Source organism: Polistes fuscatus, unplaced genomic scaffold, assembly GCF_010416935.1.
Source record: "Polistes fuscatus isolate 324 unplaced genomic scaffold, CU_Pfus_HIC Scaffold2, whole genome shotgun sequence".
In the NCBI taxonomy this organism is placed as follows: domain Eukaryota; kingdom Metazoa; phylum Arthropoda; class Insecta; order Hymenoptera; family Vespidae; genus Polistes; species Polistes fuscatus.
In genome coordinates this window covers 16,962,933-16,978,401 of record NW_025113096.1, presented here as the reverse complement: position 1 = coordinate 16,978,401, position 15,469 = coordinate 16,962,933, and the positions used below count along the sequence as shown (strand labels likewise).

At 29.4% G+C, this 15,469-nt stretch overlaps 4 protein-coding genes across 4 annotated transcripts; 3 read left to right on the top strand and 1 right to left on the bottom strand.

Moving 5' to 3' along the window:
- The first annotated feature begins 470 nt into the window (after window positions 1–470).
- Window positions 471–1,931, top strand: LOC122516168 (putative hydroxypyruvate isomerase). The gene is made up of 5 exons (XM_043633762.1): window positions 471–815; window positions 1,044–1,155; window positions 1,239–1,411; window positions 1,492–1,611; window positions 1,691–1,931. The coding sequence occupies exons 1-5, from the start codon at window positions 620–622 to the stop codon at window positions 1,876–1,878; spliced, it is 789 nt and encodes a 262-aa protein (XP_043489697.1). The 5' UTR covers window positions 471–619; the 3' UTR covers window positions 1,879–1,931.
- LOC122516166 (DNA-directed RNA polymerase I subunit RPA49-like) lies at window positions 1,869–3,662 on the bottom strand. The gene is made up of 5 exons (XM_043633757.1): window positions 3,418–3,662; window positions 2,885–3,286; window positions 2,602–2,794; window positions 2,312–2,527; window positions 1,869–2,240 (listed from the first exon to the last, which is right to left on the bottom strand). Exons 1-5 carry the CDS (start codon window positions 3,482–3,484, stop codon window positions 1,985–1,987), a joined length of 1,134 nt encoding a protein of 377 aa, XP_043489692.1. The 5' UTR covers window positions 3,485–3,662; the 3' UTR covers window positions 1,869–1,984.
- A 476-nt stretch (window positions 3,663–4,138) lies between these two features.
- LOC122516212 (pre-mRNA-processing factor 40 homolog A) lies at window positions 4,139–8,690 on the top strand. Its single transcript, XM_043633845.1, has 9 exons — window positions 4,139–4,338; window positions 4,495–4,723; window positions 4,801–5,188; window positions 5,269–5,700; window positions 6,074–6,542; window positions 6,634–7,269; window positions 7,356–7,502; window positions 7,724–7,949; window positions 8,086–8,690. Exons 1-8 carry the CDS (start codon window positions 4,336–4,338, stop codon window positions 7,919–7,921), a joined length of 2,502 nt encoding a protein of 833 aa, XP_043489780.1. The 5' UTR covers window positions 4,139–4,335; the 3' UTR covers window positions 7,922–7,949; window positions 8,086–8,690.
- Window positions 8,691–9,780: 1,090 nt separating this feature from the next.
- On the top strand, window positions 9,781–14,696 carry LOC122516211 (delta-1-pyrroline-5-carboxylate dehydrogenase, mitochondrial). The gene is made up of 7 exons (XM_043633844.1): window positions 9,781–10,207; window positions 12,163–12,376; window positions 12,451–12,882; window positions 12,976–13,386; window positions 13,502–13,680; window positions 13,764–13,952; window positions 14,039–14,696. Exons 1-7 carry the CDS (start codon window positions 10,164–10,166, stop codon window positions 14,271–14,273), a joined length of 1,704 nt encoding a protein of 567 aa, XP_043489779.1. The 5' UTR covers window positions 9,781–10,163; the 3' UTR covers window positions 14,274–14,696.
- Window positions 14,697–15,469: the final 773 nt, after the last annotated feature.

Sequence of the window (15,469 nt, the reverse complement as noted above, 5' to 3'; positions counted from 1 at the left end):
GTCAATCCTTTGGCAAGTCAAATTTTTGAGCCTTATTTTTCCAAGTAAAGTACATGTGTTTTAATTCATTGAAGAGATGAGATCAGATTTAAAATTAATAGTAGAAGGCCAGTTTTCAATTGAAAAGGTAAATTGCAACACACCAATATAATTGCTTCAGAGAATGTGATTATAATGTAATAATAGGTGATTAGGAATTCTAATAAATTTGAATTGTTTTAACAATAAATTTGAATTTAATTTAATTTTTTGTACAAAAGCTTAAGAAATAAATTTTGTAGACAAAGTAGATTTGCCAAATGTTGAATTATATTTGAAAAATGATGAATTTGATTCGCAAAAAATTGAATGTGAAGTGCAGCAAAACCTATAATTGCTCTAAGAGATAAAGATTTAATTTGAAAATCGTTAGATTATTATTACGCCATCTATGACCACTCCAAGTTTATCTATAGATTACGTGCGTACTTACTTTTACTTATCGCGAATTTTATCTTAAATATAAAAATAGAGTACATGAGAAAATATATGTTCAAATAATAAACTTCTTAATAATTAATCATTTAGATTTGATTTGTAACGTTGCATTTAAGTTTTTTTTCGAATTACCAAAGAAAATATGGGTTTAAAGTTCGTAAGCAATTTATCTTTTATGTTTCTGGAGAATCCAAGTTTAATCGAAAGATACCAACTTGCTAAAGAGGCTGGTTTCAAGGCTGTCGAAAGTGGTTTTCCATTGGGTTTCTCTTTGGAAGAAGTTATTAACGCGAAAAACAAAGCTAATATTGAGCAAATCCTTATTAATGTATTTACAGGTACATTTATAATAATTAATATTATTAAATGTTATTTTAATTATCACTTTTCTATTTATTTAATTGATCTTTACTTATTTGCTGCGTTGTAGCTAATCACAGTAAAGGCGCGAAATTTCAAAAAAGAATAGCATCGGTAGCACCTAAAATTTATTAACAATTTCAAAGTGTTTGTTATTTAACTTAGGTTTATAATTAATTTTGTTATTTAATCTTGTAATTTTGTAGGTGATACATCGAAAGGCGAATTAGGATTTGCAGCAATACCTGGACAAGAAGAATTATTTAAAAAAAGTATTGAAACAACTATAAAATATGCGAAAGCATTGAATTGTAAATTGTAAGTAATTGATGGTAATAGCAATTCTTTTCAATTTATCACAATGTTGTGTTATTAAAAATATCAATATTATTTTTAAATAGGATACATGTTATGTCTGGAAAAGTAATTAATCCAACTGCAGACAACGATAAAGTTTATGAAAAAAATTTGTTGTATGCTGTAGAAAAATTTAAAGAAGAAGGATTGATAGGTGTTATCGAACCGATTAATAGCATTACTGTGCCAAATTATTATATGAATAATTTTTTAAAAGGTAAATTATTTATTTAATTAATTAGAAAAATATATAAAATTTGTAATGTATATAATAATTTCATTCCACGTTCGTTATAGGTTTAAATATTGTTAAAAAGATCAATAGTCCTCATTTAAAATTGCAACTTGATATTTTTCATATGCAATATTGTTGTGGTAATCTCACGTACAATATTGAACAATTTCTTCCTTTTGTTGGTATGTATTAATACATTTATCATATAAATTTTCTTTATATAAGGCGAAATTATATTTTTATTATTTTCAATTATTTCAGGTCATATTCAAATAGCTCAAGTGCCACACAGACATGAGCCAGATACCGATGGAGAAATAGATTACAAATACATTCTCTCATTATTAGAAAATAAGGGTTATCAAGGATATATCGGTTTAGAATATTCGCCAAAAGCAAATACTGTTGATGGATTAAGCTGGATAGCAAATTTTGGTTACTCTTTGTAATGTTTATAATGTATCTTATATCTTTAGTACATAATAATCTTAAAAAATATAATATGTAAATTATATTATAATAAAATGTTATATCTATTTTGGTCATTTTTAATATTTATATTGTTTTTCTTTTTGTTTTTTTAACCATAGAAATTTGCTTCGGTAGAGGTAGTTTCAAAGTATATGAATTCTTGTCATTTTTACAAGGGACCATTCCAAGTATTCTTGAAAGATTTGATAATTTCTTTATTCCTATTCTACTTTGTAACATAGTTGCAAGTAATTCTATATTTATGACGTAATTGGAAATAATTAAACCTAAGATTAAACAATGCGTGATAGCTTTATCTTTCATACTAGCTGGTCTCAATCTACAAAAATTTCTTATCAATATTTCAATTGTTTATAAAATATAATAAAAATAGAAACATAAATGATTTACCTTCCGCCATTAACTAGTAAGCTATAAGAATCGATAATATGTGAATTAACTTCTTCCGATTCAGGGCAAATACAAGCTCCGCGTTTCCTCGCATCCTTTATAGGAATATTTAACCATTTAGAAACTGCATCCATATATAGTAGAATAGAAATTTTCTTAATGTAATCTGGGTCTGATTTTAAAGATCTAATGATATACATGAAATATTTGGATTTGCTATAAATATAATAAAATAATATTAGTAAGTTATAAGAAATTAAAATCTATTATACAGATAAACATGAAATTACCCTGTTGGAACACACTGGATGGTTTTTTTAGCTGCTTCGTTAAGAAATTCTAATTTATCTTCTGGTATGATGTCATTCAGATTATAAATATCTTGGACATTGGTAGCATCTCTGTTACAAGGAGGTAAATGTATGTCGGTTATAATGTCATCTGCTGTTGGCATTTCTAAATCTTCTTTATTTATTTCTATGTCTATGATACAAACAAATCATTGCATTATTAATTTTCTTTTCTGTTAAATGTGATACTTAAATAAAAAAGATATAATATTAATCATTTTACTTGAGACAGTTTTTTCAAGATCATCTTTAACAGCGTTAACATTAACTTTCATTCTTTCGTATTGCTCAGTCTTTCTCTTAGCTTTTTTAGAACCAAATTGTTTGTTTAATAATACAATTTTCTCATCATTTGTATTTTTATTGTTATCTATCACTTGTTTATCAAGAACAGCATTTACAGACCACCTTTCTGCTTCGACCAATCTAATTTTTCCAGTTCTTTTATTATGAAGTAAAAGCATCGTGTGCATAAGTTGCTGTTTATCATCTGGTTTATATCCTTTATATACCATTTGTCTACAGGATACAGCCAATAATTTTTTATCTTTTTGTTTATCATGGAATAATCCACAAGATATATTCTCAGTTTCTTCATCCACCAGCTGACCATTTTGAAAATGAACTGATACACAAAAAACATTAAAATGTTTCAGAAAATGATTATTGAAACAAATAGTAATTATTAATTACTTATCAATTTATATGATAAAATATATTTATGAATATCTTATCAAATGTATGTTTCATATTTACCGATTATAGGTTTCACTTGATTAGGTTGTGATATAACCTCATCTATAACACCTAATAATTCCTTCATTTTTATTTAATTTACTATGGTAAATTGTCAAATTTTATACTACATTCATTTATTATAAACGCATAACTTATTTAAATTCATATATAAATGTACAAATTTAATTTAAATATTTGTTTCATTCGTGCATAAATATAAAACTTCTTTCTAATAATCGCATTCAAGCACATGTTGGCACATGTTGGCATATACAATTACACACTATATGGGTTTTGCGGAATGCCTTGATTGTAGCGCTATCTGGTATTATTAACACAACTTAAAAAATAATTTAAATTTTGTATTATTTATTATAAAATTAAAATTGATGAAATAATTAATAAATAGTTGATAAAAATTACAAAAATATATTTCTTTTCTCTTTAATCTCTCTCTGATGATATATTAGAATATATAATATATAATATATAATATGTAATCATTATAGTATAATACTTTTAATTTATCATATTGATCATTTTAATGTTTAAATAAATTATGTATTGTAAATAAAATATTAAACTCATTTTTGTTCTCTTAGCTGTAATATTGTCATCTTTATTATATTCGATATCAAAATTTTTGCGTCAAATAATCTTGATATAAGGCTCCCCTCTAGGTCAAGTTTAACAAGAACGGATTCCATTTGAAACTGCAGTCATACATCTATGTATGGATATGTAAAAGTTTATAGTTCAGCAACAAAGTCTACGTAAACGAATTTAAAATCATTTTAGTAGTTTAATGGTTTTTATTGTTCGTTATGCTATCGTTTCAATGATGTTCAAATAATATAATTAAAAGAGGTTGAACTTCTAATACATTAATTCGAACGCACTTAATTATTATTATAACAATATTTATTATATTTTATAATGGTAATTATTTTTATAGGTTAATTTAATACTCTGTTGTACAATAAGTAAATAAGCATGTTATATACATATTTTTTTAGAGTTAAGTATAAATTAATAGAAAAAGTAAGTTACGTAATATTATATTTAATTAATGTTTTATTTGGTAATATATTTTAGGCATCAAATGATGGAATTCCACCACCTGCTGCGGTACCTGGATTTCCACCAGCAGCACCTAATATGACACCTGGTTTCGTACCGCCAATTATGCCTACAGCATCATTTATTGCATCTCCTAGTTTACCACCTGGTCCACCAGGTATAATGCCACCGCAGTTTTCTATTCCACCACCTGGTTTTAGTTTTCCAATAACCGCTGCCCCTGCGCCAGAAGCTGGAGTAATAGGTTAGTAAGTTGTATCAAAAATTTCATTGATAAGCATAGTAATTTAATCTTTGTCTTTTTTTTATGGAATATTATAGCAGCACCACCACAAATAACAGCGCCAGGACTTCCTCCTCCAACTCCTTTAGCTAGTGATACCCCATCGGGTATACCTGTGTCTTCAGAGAAGAAATCGGATTGGACCGAACATAAAGCTCCAGATGGTCGTACTTATTATTACAATAGTATTACTAAACAATCTTTATGGGAAAAGCCAGATGAATTGAAAACACCGAGTGAATTAATGTTATCGCAGTGTCCATGGAAAGAGTATAAATCAGAAAATGGAAAAATATATTATCACAACGTAACTACTAAAGAATCCAGATGGACTGTTCCTCCAGAATTAGAAGAATTAAAAAATAGAATTGCTGCTGAAGAGGCTGCAGCTGTTGCAGCTGCGGTAGTTGCTAGTGCTACAAATACGTTAGTAACATGTTAAATTAATATTCGATTATTTTAAATATAATTCTATATTTATTTTATATATATTATTTTGTACACAGAATAGTTCCAGTAGCTATACAACATTTGTCTCCAAATATTAGTACCTTATCGCAAACAAGCACTCCTGAGCCTGGAGGAAAATCTGCAATTGAACAAGCTATGGCTGCAACACTCGCAGCAATAAATATTCCAACACCACCTACAAAACCAGATGAAGATAGTAATTCTGCGAAAGGATCAGCAAATGATAGCCGGACTAGTACTCCTGAACCCAAAATGATGTTCAAAGATAAAAAAGAAGCAATAGAAGCATTTAAAGAATTATTGAAGGAAAGAGATGTGCCATCTAATGCTACATGGGAACAAGCAGTAAAACTTATTCAAAATGATCCAAGATATCCACAAATGAAGAAATTAAACGAACGTAAACAAGCATTTAATGCATATAAAACGCAGAAGCTCAAAGAGGAACGGGAACAGGAAAGATTAAGGTAAGTAAATATTAATATACATAGTTAACCAAAAATTTTGGGTACACACTTATGTACAAACTATAGATTCCATTTTTTGAAGATTCTTTTATTCTTAAATGTGTTTTATATGACTTTACTGTTATCAATATTCATCAGATTTTTTAAATTGTAAGTAATGTTTTCACAATAATCAGTATTGTTTGATATCACATTGCAATACCTTAGGTGTTTATGTTTGTAAATATTAAGTTCAAATTTAAGTAGTGATGTCTCAATAAATTGTTTACTCCTACTAAAGTATGTACCTAAACTTTTAGTCGATAACGTATATTTGATTTTGAAATATTTGCATTTATGGATTATTTTTTTTATATATATTTAATTGCTACAGATTAAAAAGGGCTAAAGAAGATTTAGAACAGTTTTTACTGGAAAATGAAAGAATGACAAGTACTACGAAATATTATAAATGCGAAGAAATGTTTGGCAATTTGGAACTATGGAGAGCGGTGGGAGATCCAGATAGAAGAGACATTTACGAAGACGTTATATTTAATTTGGCGAAACGTGAAAAGGAAGAAGCGAAACAATTAAAAAAAAGAAATACCAAAAGGCTTTCCCATGTTTTAGACTCAATGACAGATGTGACGTATAGAACTACATGGCAAGAAGCACAAGCATTGCTCTTGCAACATTCAGCCTTTGCGGAAGATGCAGATTTACTTGAAATGGATAAAGAAGATGCTTTACTGGTATTTGAAAATCATATTCGACATTTAGAGAAGGACGAAGAAGAGGAAAAAGAGCGAGAGAAAAAGCGAAGAAAAAGACTAGAAAGAAAAAATCGTGATGGTTTTATTGTAAATATTTCTTTTTCTATATTTTAAACTTAATTTATTTTTTAATTTAAAATATCCTTTGTAATCTTATATCACATATATTATATTTTAGAGTTTACTGGACGAACTTCATGAACAAGGAAAATTAACATCCATGTCTCTTTGGGTAGAACTTTATCCAATGTTATCCGCAGATTTACGTTTTTCAGTTATGCTGGGACAGCCGGGATCAACTCCTCTAGATTTGTTTAAATTTTATGTCGAAGATTTGAAGTCTAGGTTTCACGACGAAAAGAAAATTATTCGTGAAATTCTTAAAGATAAAAATTTCGAAGTGCAAGTCAGTACAACTTTCGAAGAATTTGCAACGGTTGTTTGCGAAGATCGAAAGTCTGCTACGCTGGACGCGGGAAACGTTAAATTAACGTACAATTTGCTTCTCGAAAAAGCCGAGGCACGGGAGAAGGAGCGAGTTAAAGAGGAAACGCGTAAATTCAAGAAATTGGAGACGAGTTTTAAAAATTTATTGAAAACTATTAGCGTAGATTATCAGATGACGTGGGAAGATGTGAGAAATAAATTGGAAGAGGAGCCTGACTTTAAAGCAATAACGTTGGAAAGTGAGAGAATACGTATTTTTAAGGATTATCAACACGAGCTTGAAGAAAGTTGTAGTCATCATCATATAAGAAGTAAAAAGAAAAAAACCAAAAAAAAGAACCGAAAATCCCGATCTCGATCGCATAGCGTATGTAAAGTTTTCTTTTATTCGCTTTTTTTCTTAGATGTACATTTCATCCTTGCAAAGTGTAATATATATTAATAATTAAATAGGAATCTGAGTGCAGTGATAAAGGATTTAAAAAGAAACAACGCAAATCGCGTTCTGCAAGTATAGCCAGTAAATCGGAAAGTTCCGAATCCGATACGAGAAAGACGAAAAAAAAGAAGAGTAAAAAGAAGAGAGGTCGAAGTCATTCCGTAAGTTACGCTTAATTAACACGATGATGAAAGGATACATGTGTTATAGTATAAATAATCTTAACATCCAATAAATCACATAAAATCCAATTTTTCCATTTTTTGGTTTATATTAATTCACTATTACAATCACCAACACATATGTATATCTTTTATTTTTAATATTAAGTCCAACGCTATTTTTTATGACATTCCTTATATATGTATGCGTTGATTTATAGCGTTCTCACTCAAGATTACCGTCTTCCGAAGAATCTCCGGAGAGAAGGCGAAAAGAAGAAAAACATAGGAGACCATCTGTTCATAGCGAAGAATCCATTAACGAAAATACGGAACATCACGAACTTTCCGAAGACGAATTAGAAAAACAAAGAGCGCAACTTCTTCGAGAATTGCAAATGCAACAAGAAGACAATTGATTCATATGACAGGATAAATGAAATAAAGGTTCTGTTTACAGATTATCTATTAGATTTGTAATATTTTTGTCAAATTTACTTTCTATACATATATTATCAATTTTTAATAAAATAAAAATATACATATATATGTATATATTGATACACATATGCATACATTACAGGATGGACCATATAAATAAGAAGACGCACATATTTTTTTTGTTTAGAATTATATGCAAAAACCTTAAAGGAAAAAGTTACATTATAATCTTGAAATCTCTTAAAAAAATGACCTTGAAACAAAATTCTTTCAACCATTAGATTTCCCTTTGCAATAGTGCTGCTAGTTTCTCTTTGAAATTTTTTAATGTGATTGTAAACAAAGGAGATATTCAAAGTGGTCAGAGTTATTATCCCACCTTGTATATATAAGGAAATATATTTGATTCATTGATTAATCTATTGAATTTCACATAGCAACCCTTAATAGTATTAATCAAATGTAAGTATATATGTACTTACACTACTATATATAGACATATATATAAAATAGATAAGAGTAGATAGAGCATAGATATTGTGATAGTCTTAAAATTATTTTTTGTGTACATACTGATAAGAACTGCCCCTACTCGTTTGCTTCTATTGTTTCATTTTGTTATATTTTTGCATGCCATTAGGCGCAATTTTCTTATTCCACATGGGTAACCAAAGCCGTATTTATGGGGTGTGCGAAATGTGCGGTGGTGCTGAGCTTCACAGAACATTAAACATTTCATAAAGAAAATCAATTGATGTTTTTATTTTTAATTATCATATAAGTTAATATACCTAAATATATTTTTGTATATTGGATTTAATTAATAAAACAATTAGCAAGATATTACTTCATTAAAAATTTGCATAAATATGTTACTAATTTTTAATCTCTCTGCTTTTCCATTTCATACAGGGGCCCCGCAAAATGTAGAAACGATCCTGCGGATAACAACTTTATTTATATTTTAATTTAAAAAAAATATTATAATTTTTTAATTAACCATAAAAGCAATGCAAAATAAAGGATAATAATAATAATAATAATAATAATAAAGAATAATTAAAATTAGAAATATAAAGTAAATACGAATAGAATTAATACATAGAAACATATAACCTTCGATTCTATTTATGTCGATATCGATATTATTTTAGTTCAACGTCATATAAATTTATTCCGCTCTAACATTCTTGAATAGTGGATAATGAGTATGTGCATAAATATACATGTACGTATTGTAAGTGAATAGAAAAAGAAAAAATATGTAAACTCGTGTGATACAATTGTTGTTTTTTGTATCATTAAATAATCAAAGTTGAACGATCATTTGTTAAAAATTAACCCTTTGCATTCAAGAGGCAACTCTCGATTACCATTTACTTTTTTGTAGCAATTCGAACGGTGACTCTTGGTCACCATTCGATTTGACGCGATAAATGATCGTTGTCATACGATGATATAATAAAGTAATTGCTAATAGTATGAATTAACTTGCAAATATTAATCGAATTTGAGAGAAATTTAATTGATAAAAATTTAGAAAACTCGAATAAAAATTGTTTATTCCATTTGTTTATTTATTTTTTTCTTAAAAAGACAATGAGTCATTTAAGCGTGTTCAACCATAAATTATTGAATTGTTCTCGTTAGATAATAGGTTTAAATATATAATAAAAATTATTTATTTTTCAAATATTTTTCTTGAAAAGAAAACAAAGAAACTACATAAGTGTGTGTTTAACCCTAAGTTATTTCGAACTGTTCTTGTTAGATAATAGATTTATATATTTGTTCTTTCTAAAATCGGCGCATGCGTTTAGTGTATTGTAATTCGGTAGTACCTTTGATACGGCCCTGGTTATACGGTCCGAATTTAAAAGAAGTGGGGGTATGCGAAGGTGGTTGGGTTTACCATTTGTCCGATGACTGTCGTTGTCGCTTTTTGTGGTTTCGGAGGTACAGTGCATTAACAAACAGAAGGGAAAAGAAAGAAAGAAAGAAAGAAAGGAAGGGACAGGTAAATGAATTTGGTCATTCGATTTGAAAACGTGAGTAAGAGAAGTTTGTCAAACGAAGGAAGAAGATAGAGACGCAAAAAGAGAAAGGAAAAGAGAAGGATAGTAGAAAAAGAGAGAGGGGAAAAGAACGTGAGCGAGAGTGAGAGGGGGCGTTGGAGTAAAGTAAAAGGGAGGAGGACCAAAGAGTTTAGAGAAGAGCACGATGTTGAATATCTGTCGTCAAGCTTTTATAGCGAATAGCCAAAAGTGAGTAGAACCATGCGGAAGATATTTCATTATCCTTGAATAATCCTATCGTTCATGACATCTTTTATTATTTCTGACATCAAGCCGAATACTAGGGAATATATTGATTATTTTCAAGCATTGGTCCGTGTGCTCTATGTATTTCAACATCCATACCTGTATATGTTCTGTTATGTACCTTTATATGATACCGTGTGTGTGACGTGTATGTGTATGCTAGCACTCATCATCTCTTATGTTAGTCTCATACTACGCAAGAATAATTATATCTGTATATGTGTGTTTTATTATATCCGTGTGAAGGCTTAAAGAATAAATCTTATGCACTTCTTCACTTATACGATCCTAAACTTTACTATGTTATTGCTGTGCTACTTTTTTGTTTATCTATTTTTAATTAACTTATTTGTGAATACGAATAATTTATTTACACTATTAACACGGACAAGAAAATCAAACGTTCGACGAAAACGAACCCAATATTCGAATTGGGTTCGTTGACCAAATAACTCTTACGTGCTTTATTTCATAACTTCAATAGGATTTATTCTTGTACGTACATGTGTATGTGTGTGTGTCATTTTTAGCTAGAGATATGTACGGTAATTTTAAATGCGTTGAGTTATCACGCAATTACGTTCGCTTTTTGTTTTTCAATACTTTTTTTTTTTAATTTGTCTCAATATCTGCCATAACACTGTCAACGGGATTCCCTTCCATTCAGATCAATTTGTCAATGGTCTTTTAATTCTTCTTTGCAATGTACTCTTCCTTTAACATTTTTAATTCTTTCTTATCTTTCGGGGGGAGGGGGAAGTACTCATTAGTTAAATACATTTAAAATTAAATAGTGCGGTGAAAGCGATAGTAATTTTCTGTATCCTTGAAGAACGTTCCCGTTTACATGACGACTATGCGGTGTTCTTTTTAACATCTGTTACCAAGGATAACTCATTTCTAGCTTATCTTTAATTAGTTTGAATATTAGCTCATTCGTGGCTACGTTTTGTTTAAATTCCCCTTTCGTTTTCCTTCATGAAACATTATTTTTTCTTCTTTTTATGCCTCAATGCTAAACGTGACGTCACGCATATGTGCACGCGTCTCGAAGTTTCGCATCACTCCATCCTATTTATTTTAATTTTATTTATTTGTTTATTAAGAAACCGTTTGGATTTATGACGTCACGAAAAATATATAACATCAATGTGCATTCATTTATTTATAATCAAAATAAATTCCACACGCCCACATCTTGCTGGGACTAACGTTCTCTAAATTTGATACACTCCTACGTAAGATCTTTCATTGATGTTTTTTTATTTTGTTTTACTAATTAATTCATTAATTAACATTATCTATATATCACTTTTTCAGAAGTAAATATTATCGTCATTAATATTCTTATTTATGATTTTTGTTTTATAATTAATTAATTTTTTGAGCGATAATCTCAATGAAAAGGGTCACTGAGTATATTGCGTTATGTAACAGCCTATAATCATAGCGTTTGACACATAAAGTTAGCAAAGTAAAGCAAGTATAAATAACATTATCCTGTTCCGTCGTACATTTACATTTATGTAATATTTTATTGTTTTTAAACTTAATGTATTTTTAGAAAAACATGATTCATTTTTCTTTATTTATTTATTCATTTATTTTTGATGTACATCTAATTTCAATTTTGTTTGTTAATGTATACAGTGGCTTGAAATTTGAATTGGATTAATTTGCTTGCATAGAATTAATCTCGTTGAGAGATAACACTGTGAACAGAGTGTCCCAAGTTATGTGTCTGTACACAGATAAATATTGAAAAAGATTATCAGCATGCTTTATAGCCGGAATAATATTTACTTTTATCTCTTATCTTTTTGTCTCCTTTAAGAATATGCTTTTAGTTATTTTTTTTAATTTTTTTATTAAAATTTTTTTAATATTATTATTTGCAGAGTAGGTACAAGATGCCTAGGATCTATAGTGCCTGTATCAAATCCTCCAGAATTTCCACTGGAGAACGAACCTGTTCTTGGGTATCAGAAAGGCAGCAAGGAACGAGCAGAATTAGAGAAGGTCCTGGATGAAATGGCAAACAAATGCACTGAAGTACCTTTGGTCATCGGAGATGAAGAAATCAAGACAGATCTGTGCAAATATCAAGTCATGGTACATATTATTATTAAATATATTATTGGTTTATGTTAATAAGAAGAAGTTTCTTATGTTACATTACTTCTTAGCCGCATAATCATCAAGCCAAAATCGCTAAATATTATTGGGCTACGCCAGGCTTAATACAGAAAGCTATCGATGTTGCTGTTAAAGCTCAAAGAGAATGGGAGAAGTGCCCTATCGAAAAACGATTAGAAATATGGTTAAAAGCTGCTAACCTCATGTCAAAGAAATATAGACAACACTTAAATGCTGCCACTATGCTTGGTCAAAGTAAATCTGTTATTCAAGCAGAAATTGACAGCGCAGCTGAATTAATAGATTTCTTCAAAATACAAGGATACTTTGTCAAGGACGCCTTAAAATATAAACCAATTTCACCTACCAAAAATGAATTGAATTCTATGAGGTATCGTGGAATGGATGGTTTTGTTGCCGCTGTATCACCTTTCAATTTTACTGCTATTGGTGGTAATCTTAGTTATACTCCAGCTTTAATGGTTTGTATCTCATTAATCTTTCTTGATCGATATCATCCAACAACAAATGTGTAAGAGTAAATTTAATTTATTTTCTACTGTCATTTTATTTAGGGCAATGCAGTTCTATGGAAACCATCAGATACCGCGTTGCTTTCCAATTGGTGGATCTTCAAAATATGTAGAGAAGCTGGAGTACCACCAGGAGTTGTTAACTTTGTCCCTTGCGAAGGTCCAGTTTTTGGAGATACAATAACTGCCTCTCCTTACTTGTCTGGTATCAATTTTACTGGATCGGTACCGACGTTTAATCGTTTATGGATGCAAGTTGGTAAAAATTTGGGAAAATATAAGAATTATCCTAAATTGATTGGTGAATGTGGTGGTAAGAATTATCATTTCGTTCACCCAAGTGCCGACATACAAACGGTTGTTATCGGGACAATAAAAAGTTCTTTCGAATTTAATGGTCAGAAATGTTCGGCCTGTAGTAGAATGTACGTTCCTGAATCTTTATGGAGCAAGGTATGACATTGAACATTATTTATTTATTTATTTATTTATTTATTTATTTATTTATTAATCATATTTTATAAATTCTATGTTTATTCTCATATTTAAAACAAACAATTCGTTTTAGATAAAGGAGGGTCTTTTAGCGACACGTGACAAACTTAAAATAGGTGACATTAGAGATTTCACTGTTTTTACTGGAGCTGTTATCGATGCTGCGGCGTTTAAAAGAATTTCTGGTTATATAAATCATGCCAAAAAATCACCGAATTTAGAAATAATCGGAGGAGGTCAATACGATGATTCGTAAGTTATATGAATCTTGTTTTAATTATTAAAATAATACTACATATTTTTTATTTAAAAAAAATGCAATATTTTTTCTAAAGCATCGGATACTTCATCCAACCAACGATAGTAACAACAAAGGATCCAAATGAAAAAATCATGACGGAAGAAATATTCGGACCTTTGTTAACCATTTACGTTTACAAGGATTCAAAAATCGATGAAACTATGAAATTGGTTGAATCTTCCACGCCGTATGCATTAACAGGATCGATATTTTCCCAAGACGAGTAAGCTTTATACTGTAATTTCCAAGTCTTACGTCATACAAGATAAGACGGTAGTAAAACATAATCTGTTATGTAATTTTAAACAGACAATGGGCGAGAAAGGCGTTAGAAGAATTGAAATACACGGCAGGTAATTTTTATATAAATGATAAGTCAACTGGGTCGGTGGTTGGTCAACAACCTTTTGGTGGTAGCAGAATGTCCGGTACGAATGACAAAGCCGGTGGTCCTCATTATGCTCTTCGTTGGGCGTCACCACAGTCAATTAAAGAAATCTTTGTTCCTTTGAAAGAATTTGATTATCCGTATATGAGATCGTAAAAGACGTGCTCGAGTATTGTCTAAATGTCGATTTAAATCATATAATAATATAAAAATATAGATGGAGGGAGTAATGATGCGTCGTTTATTGTCGCTGAGCGATTACGCATTCTCTTCAACAAAATTCAGATGTGAATGCCGAATGTCTATAGTTGTAAAGAAAAGAGAACAAAGGGAAAAGAAAAGAAAAAAGAAAAAAGGAAAAAAATTACCAAAAACAAAATACTATACGGTAAATAACGGAAGGAGATATTTGTCTCGTGCATTTCTTAATGTGGATAAGTTTAAATATATGAATATAAAAATAAATATCACGCTAGTTAGAATCTCGCGAGGCAACCCTCGATTTGTTTTCGGCGTTCATATTTAAAGATCGGTTATTCTAAAGGCTGTAAATGTAAATAACAAAGTATGATTCTTTGAGAGAGAGAGAAAGAGAGAGAGGGAGAGAAAGAGAGAAAGAAAGAGAGAGAGAAAGAGAGAAAGAAAGAGAGAGAGAGAAAGAGAGAGAGAGAGATCATTATTATATGTATGTAGTCAATGCCTATATAGAGTTACATTTGTAATAATAGTTTACAGACTTTGATAATATATATGTATATGTGTATGTATATATTACATTGTCGATTTTATGTTTTGAAAATTATGGGAAATGAAATTATCTTATTTTCAAAATTATTTTAAGCAGGTATTGAAATATATCGGTTTAATGTGTTATTTTCGAATAAAAAAAGATAGAAAGAAAGAAAGAAAAAAAAAAAGAAATAAATAAAAAAACTAGACTCTGATAAATGCTGATGACAAAGCGTATGTAATAAATGTGATTTATATTATTGCATGTAATTTAGAGCTTTCTTACTGATACATCAACGCCTCAGGAAATTATCACAAAGTGATTGAGAATGTTTAAGGTAGCCTTATTTTCAAAGTTAACTGTAGTACAGGACTCGATTTGTGGGTTAAGAAAAAGAACGTTATTATACGATAGAGGGTTTATATCATCCGAAAAGAAGGAAATACAGAAATATTGCTTTTCGTAATGGATTCCAGATTGCTATAAAAAATATTATATAATTAATATAATTATTAAATTATTATTTTCTTTGTTTTTGTTTCTTTTATTTTATTTTCTTTAAAACAAGATTCTTATAAAATTTAAATTTAAATTATTAGCATTGTTAAAATTATCTGATGAC

Coding starts and splice junctions, on each gene's coding strand:
- LOC122516212 (XM_043633845.1), top strand. Junction 5,701..6,073: donor CGGGAACAGGAAAGATTAAG/GTAAGTAAATAT, acceptor TAATTGCTACAG/ATTAAAAAGGGCTAAAGAAG. Junction 6,543..6,633: donor AAAATCGTGATGGTTTTATT/GTAAATATTTCT, acceptor ATTATATTTTAG/AGTTTACTGGACGAACTTCA.
- LOC122516166 (XM_043633757.1), bottom strand. CDS start 3,484: ATGAAGGAATTATTAGGTGTTATAGATGAGGTTATATCACAACCTAAT. Junction 3,287..3,417: donor TCAAGTGAAACCTATAATCG/GTAAATATGAAA, acceptor TTTGTGTATCAG/TTCATTTTCAAAATGGTCAG. Junction 2,241..2,311: donor TTACTAGTTAATGGCGGAAG/GTAAATCATTTA, acceptor AAATTTTTGTAG/ATTGAGACCAGCTAGTATGA.
- LOC122516168 (XM_043633762.1), top strand. CDS start 620: ATGGGTTTAAAGTTCGTAAGCAATTTATCTTTTATGTTTCTGGAGAAT. Junction 1,156..1,238: donor AAAGCATTGAATTGTAAATT/GTAAGTAATTGA, acceptor ATTTTTAAATAG/GATACATGTTATGTCTGGAA. Junction 1,412..1,491: donor TATGAATAATTTTTTAAAAG/GTAAATTATTTA, acceptor CGTTCGTTATAG/GTTTAAATATTGTTAAAAAG.
- LOC122516211 (XM_043633844.1), top strand. CDS start 10,164: ATGTTGAATATCTGTCGTCAAGCTTTTATAGCGAATAGCCAAAA. Junction 12,883..12,975: donor GTTATACTCCAGCTTTAATG/GTTTGTATCTCA, acceptor CATTTTATTTAG/GGCAATGCAGTTCTATGGAA. Junction 13,953..14,038: donor TCGATATTTTCCCAAGACGA/GTAAGCTTTATA, acceptor AATTTTAAACAG/ACAATGGGCGAGAAAGGCGT.